Source organism: Dendrobium catenatum, unplaced genomic scaffold (assembly GCF_001605985.2).
Source record: "Dendrobium catenatum unplaced genomic scaffold, ASM160598v2 fragScaff_scaffold_1504, whole genome shotgun sequence".
NCBI classification, from domain to species: Eukaryota; Viridiplantae; Streptophyta; class Magnoliopsida; order Asparagales; family Orchidaceae; genus Dendrobium; species Dendrobium catenatum.
The window spans coordinates 209,213-215,012 of record NW_021319966.1 but is presented as its reverse complement, the minus strand read 5'-3'; the positions used below and the strand labels follow the sequence as shown (position 1 = coordinate 215,012).

Genomic DNA, 5,800 nt, shown 5'->3' with positions numbered 1-5,800 from the left:
TCCTTAATCAAATCTGTCGGCCATGCACTAATTAATTAAGATTATTACCATAATTAATACAACTATTTCCTCAACTGTCGACCTCTTGTTTCCATGTGCTTATTATTTTCTGAATGATAATCTAAATTAAGCAAAGCTAAGACTGAAGTTCAGCATATTGGCTTCCATATTTAATGATTCTTCTTGTTTTGGCCGTTCATGCTTCCAAATTTTAGGGTTTGAGGGATCTATGTATCTTCTTCTTGTTGTGATGATGATAAATATATGGAAGGATATAATGCCTAACCAAATAGATATTTAAGGAGCAGAACTCACCAAATTAGAGAAGAAAACAGCGAAGAGATCTGAACCATAAATATGGGAGTCTGAATAGTTAAAGCAGATGGGACATGGGAGTTTCTACCATGTCTTGTCTTTCCTTCTTTGCATGTTTCAGAGCCATAAAAGCATACAAAACATATAAATTTTCTTGCGTTGGTGTATATATTTCTTACTTTTATTGTTATCTTCGCCTGTAGTGACCATGCAACTGAGCCCACCTCATTAAAACCTTCCAGTAAGTGCTGAGAGAGAGAGAGAGAGAGAGAAGAGAATGGAGAAGAGCTGGAATGAAAGAGAAAGGTGAGGAAGAAAAGTGAAGGGGAGTAGATTCCTTCTTTGTTTTGTGGAGAGAAAGTAATAGAATACAGCAGAGTGGCTGGGGAGATATGGGGCCCAAAGACTGGGCTTTGAGGTTCACACACAACTCCTCTCATTTTCAACATGAGGTTTCTAGAGTAACGTGAATGATTCAGACTTTAGCTTTTCATTATTATTATTAATATTTTATTTTATTTTTTTAGGGACTTTTGATCTTTATGATGAGAGTCAAATTTTTACGCATTCTTTAGCTAATTCAGCTACACTTTCTGTTGTTTGATTTGATGTTAGTTTAGCAGAAATTCACTCTACCCAGCTTGATTTTTGTGTCAAACCATATAATAATTTATTTGATTTCTTTCAAAAAAAAATCAACTTTCATTCATTAAATATTCTAAAATCTATATATATACTACAAATACATACATACATAAATATACATAGGTGTGTGCATATAATATATCTACAGATAAATTTAGGCTTCATTTGAGATGAATTTCTTATTGCTTAAAAAAACAACCATCTAGTACAAAAACTAAAGAAACTGTTTTTTAAAAGTAATAAGAAAGCCAACCCAAACGAAGCCTTATTCATTCAAATATTCATACTTTGCTTCATCTTTGAGCTCTCATTAACAAATATGACGATTCGAGTCAAGCTCCATTTGGAATTGCTTTTTCAGTAATTTTTTTTTTTTTAAGAAGCAGAAGGAAAGTCATCCAAAATAAAGCCTTAGATTTCATTTGTGACAGCTTTCTTATTGCTTCTTAAAATTACTTTCTACTACAAAAAGTTTAATTTTTATACTAAAAAACTATTTTAAAAAATAATAAGAAAGTCATCCCAAATCAAACATTAATCACTCAACTTTGAACTTTTCGTAACTTCTACGCATTAGAGTTTGGTTCACATAACCATTATGTATCACCTCAGGTTTTGACTCACATTGAAATTTGATCGAGGCAAACGACTAGATCAGCCATAAGCCAATTTTAGCTTTGCTTGGTCTGTTAGGTGATTTGAGAAGCCATTGTAGCTCACATCTATTTAAACTATAAAGATAGATACTTAGAAAATAACCAAATGCATACACATAAATCTCTTCATAAGTTCTGAGTTCTCATCATGAGTAATTTTGAAGGAGAAAGGTAACTCAACAGTAGATTCCATCATTGTTCAATCAGGAAAAAAAGAAGAAAAAAAAAAAATACAGTAGCTACAGGCATGGCCTTGGAGATACAGAGTCCAAAGCCTGAGCTGTGCGGGCCACGCCCATATCTTCTCCCACTCCTCCTTACCCTTTTCAACCTGATGTTTCCTGAGACCTCACTCTGTGATATCTCATACCCACCCGATCGCACCAGACATGGCCGTACACTCGAATTCCTCAAAATAAAAATAAAATTAAAAATAAAAAGGTCCACTGCAGATTGCCCGGAAAACCAGGGATCTTTCTCTCTCTCTCTTTCTCTCTCTCTCTCTCTTTCTTCCTTTCCCACACTCTTTCTCTGCGTCCTTTCAATTTCTTCTCAATCTTTCTCACTAGTTCCCTCACAAGTCAATCAAAGCGTCACTTGTAGGAGGAGGGGATTGGTTGGTGGGATTCTCGGAACATGGCTTCTGATTTTCCTCCACCCATTTTGGAATTCCTGTAACAATTCACATTGATAGCTCCTGTAAGTTTACTGTTTCTTGTACTGGGAAGATCGGAGAGCAGAAGGGGAAAAAAAGCACAGATTTTTATGCAATAATGAGTTAAAAATTTCACCTTTACTATAGCTGGTGGCCGGAGGCTTTCCTGCTCATCACCTGAGAACCAGTAATCAAATGCCCACATTCTAAATTCACTCCAAAGAGCCTCAGCTTCTTCGAATTCCCCGTGCTTGCTTCTGTCGCCTCTGAACTCTGCTCTTCTGCTCAAAACAAAAAACAGATAAAAAAAATTAAAAAATTTTATATCTTCGCAACTGAACATAAAGAAAAATTGTTAATCTTTGGCTAGCTGAGTAATTAATAATGGCCGAATCCTACCCTGAGGAATTGAGTTGAGATACAAGTAAGAAGAGGAAGGCAAGCTTGCACTTTGACAGAAAGCTGGGTTCCAGTGCATCGCCGGCGGCTGCGGCGCTGAGCCCGCCGTAATGGAATCCTGTCCAGTTCCTCTACGCCGGCTGCCGACAAAGAGGCGGTCACCATTACCCCGGCGGCGGAGGAAAATAACAACATCACCTGCATCAAGCTGCTTCTCTTTCACAAACCTGCTCCATCCTTTAGTCAGCACATAGCTCTGACTACTCGTCCAGTAAGAGTAACGAAACCTCCATATTTTCCCGTTCTCATCCTCAAAGCTCAGTAAAAGACCCTTCTCCCCCGCCTCTGCATCCAGCGGAAAATACTTCTCTGCATACTGCTTCGGAATCACAAGCCTGTTCAGCTTCCCAACATCGCTCGGCGTTAATGGCTTCTCAAACATAGGTTCTTTCTCACAGTTCATTCCTTCTCCAAGCTGCTGGCTTTGATGGCGATGGTAGGTTTCCATGGTCGTGTCCCAAATCCAAGCTTGTTGAGTTGGATAAACGAAGTGGTTTGCAGGCATAGTAGAAGTAGGAGGAGGAAGAAGAAGAAAGACAAGAGTCTCCGTGCAGAGCTCCAGAAGCTGTGTTGAGCAACTACCAGATATTGCTGCCCTGCATTTATAACAATTCAAGTGCAAAAGAAGTATTTTTTTCATGAAAATTTTATCAGAGAGAGAGAGAGAGAGAGAGAAAGAGAGAGATTAGTAGGTGAGATTCATTGATCTGAAAAGATGAGGTGGGATTAAAGGGTTTTTTAAACTGGCGAAGAGGGGGAGAGAGGACAAGAAGAATCAAAGGGTTTAAAGATCGTAGGGTTGGTGTACATATATGCTGTGTAATTATTCTATGGTTGTTAGCGGGGAATGATGATCAGGTGGAGGGAGTGGAAAAAGTCAGTTCTGGAAAATGAGACTGAATCATGGCCGTCCATTTGAACTTTTTTCATTATTGATTAATTAACATCATCATCTCCATGTGAGTTTGTTGCTCCCAACACAGACATTTAATTGCACAGAGGGCTTTCCTGAAAAATATAATATCTGAAATTAATTAAATTTATGTTTCATTTAACATAATTTTCTTACTCCTTACTCCTTTATATAGTATTTTTTTAATATGAAAAATAAATTTTTACAATTAAAAAATTTAAAATTTAAAATAAACTGTTTCATTGCACAGAGGGCTTTCCTTACTCCTTTATATGAACTGAAATTTGCTTGATGGAGTTGAAGAAGTTGCATTAATTTTCAGGATAGAACTGAAAGATTTCATCCCTGTTGAAAAGAAACAATGATTATGAAGGAATTTGAAAAAAAAAGCTATTAGAACTTGTAATAATTGTTATGTAAATCTTTCCGTATCAAATTTAGCATTGATTGGGAAAGATTTTATTTGCTGATTAATGCATAAATTAGGATATTTGATTAATACTTTGATTATAAATATATTTTTAGGGTAGTTTGACAATGGGTGGATTTATTTGGACCAAATCAGCCAACCAAACCGACTTCATCTCTATCGTTATATGTAATTTCTAGCTTTCTTCAATAATTTCCTTCAAAGGGATTCTTGAGATAGCCTTACTCTATAAATAGGGGTTGTCTCCTCCCTTGTAGGTAGATTTTGAGATGATAAGAATTGTTTCTTTTAGTTTATTTTGAGCTCTGTATTCTAAAGAAATTCAGGTGGTGTTACCTGGCCTTGTTCGATGTCACTGTTGTAAGAGTGTAAGAGAGCAAATTGTAATCATATTTCTGCACAATATTGAATTCATCCTCTCCCCGTGGACGTAGTCAATTCTTTGCCAAATCACGTAAATCATATCGTGCTCATTAGGTTTGGTTGTGTGATTAGTGTTATTTTCCGTTGATTTGCACAACAATAGTCACATGCTAAAAACTTGTGCTTATAGAATGTGCATTTGTTTTTTTTTATATTGTACAAAGATCTTATATGTATCGATAGAAGTTGTATGAACTAAATTTATTCATATGAGAAATCTAAGAAAAGAAAATTCACGGGGTATGTTAATAATCCACTATATAGTTAGAGGTATAAGAATATGAATATTCACAATTAAAGATGAGATTGCACAATTGAAAATAATTATTTGAGTAATTCCCTTTATATGAACTATAGAATTTAGGCGTTAGCATGCCAAAGATGGACATTGATATGGTGATCGTTAAAAACTATAGTGACAGTGATTGCTAATGGTGGTTACTAATGATGATTGTTAGAAATCACAATAGAGTTTTTTAAGCTCTCTCTCAACATCTCCTATATGTAGAATGATGCTCTATTTTTTTTAACTTTTTTAAGAATAAAAAACACTCAATTGAACACTTCATATTGAACTTCTTGATCATAAATCATAAATCATTTATGGGTGTCAATATTAATCTCCTTGATCATAAATATCTCACTTGGCTTAACCCTAATTAGTCAAAACCAAATGAGTTGGAAATGATTTATCATAAAAAAAAAAAGAGGAGGAAATGATTTATCATAGTTTCGATGTTTAGATAGGCAAGAATAATTATAACAAGTTTTGTTTTAGCCATTTATAAATATGATGATATACTATATCTTGAATCAGGTTTCGTTGGGACGGCTTTCTTACTATTTTGTAAAACTATTTTTTAGTACAAAAAATTATGAAAAACAGGAAAAAGGTCATCCTTACTGATTTTTAAAATAGCTTCTTAGCACAAAAGTTTAAATTTTTATACTAGGAAGCCGCTTCAAGAAGCAGTAAAAAAGTCGTCCCAAATGAAGCCTTAGTGTCAAAAACAAATTTTATATGAATAAGAGGTCAAAAATGAATTTACTATTTTGTTTGTTGTACTTATAAGAGAACATTTAGCATCATTACATAAGAAAATATAGCCCTTTTAAACTAATCCTCTACGCTTTAGCTTCTACCTGATTCAATGTCGCACGAGATAAACTATTGCTGCTGATGTGAACAAAGCTGTAAAGGGCAACACATGCTATTTTTTTAATGGTTTTTAATGAAAAGTAGGTGCCAGGACCTTCTCAATTAAAGCTTAGAATAGTAGATAAGTATAAATGTGCTATAAATA

At 34.9% G+C, this 5,800-nt stretch overlaps 1 protein-coding gene across 1 annotated transcript; it reads right to left on the bottom strand.

Annotated features, from left to right (window-relative positions):
* Positions 1–1,729: 1,729 nt before the first annotated feature.
* Positions 1,730–3,509, bottom strand: LOC110095670 (B3 domain-containing protein At2g36080). The gene is made up of 3 exons (XM_020821301.2): positions 2,671–3,509; positions 2,408–2,552; positions 1,730–2,288 (listed from the first exon to the last, which is right to left on the bottom strand). Exons 1-2 carry the CDS (start codon positions 3,368–3,370, stop codon positions 2,413–2,415), a joined length of 840 nt encoding a protein of 279 aa, XP_020676960.1. The 5' UTR covers positions 3,371–3,509; the 3' UTR covers positions 1,730–2,288; positions 2,408–2,412.
* Between the last annotated feature and the right edge of the window lie 2,291 nt (positions 3,510–5,800).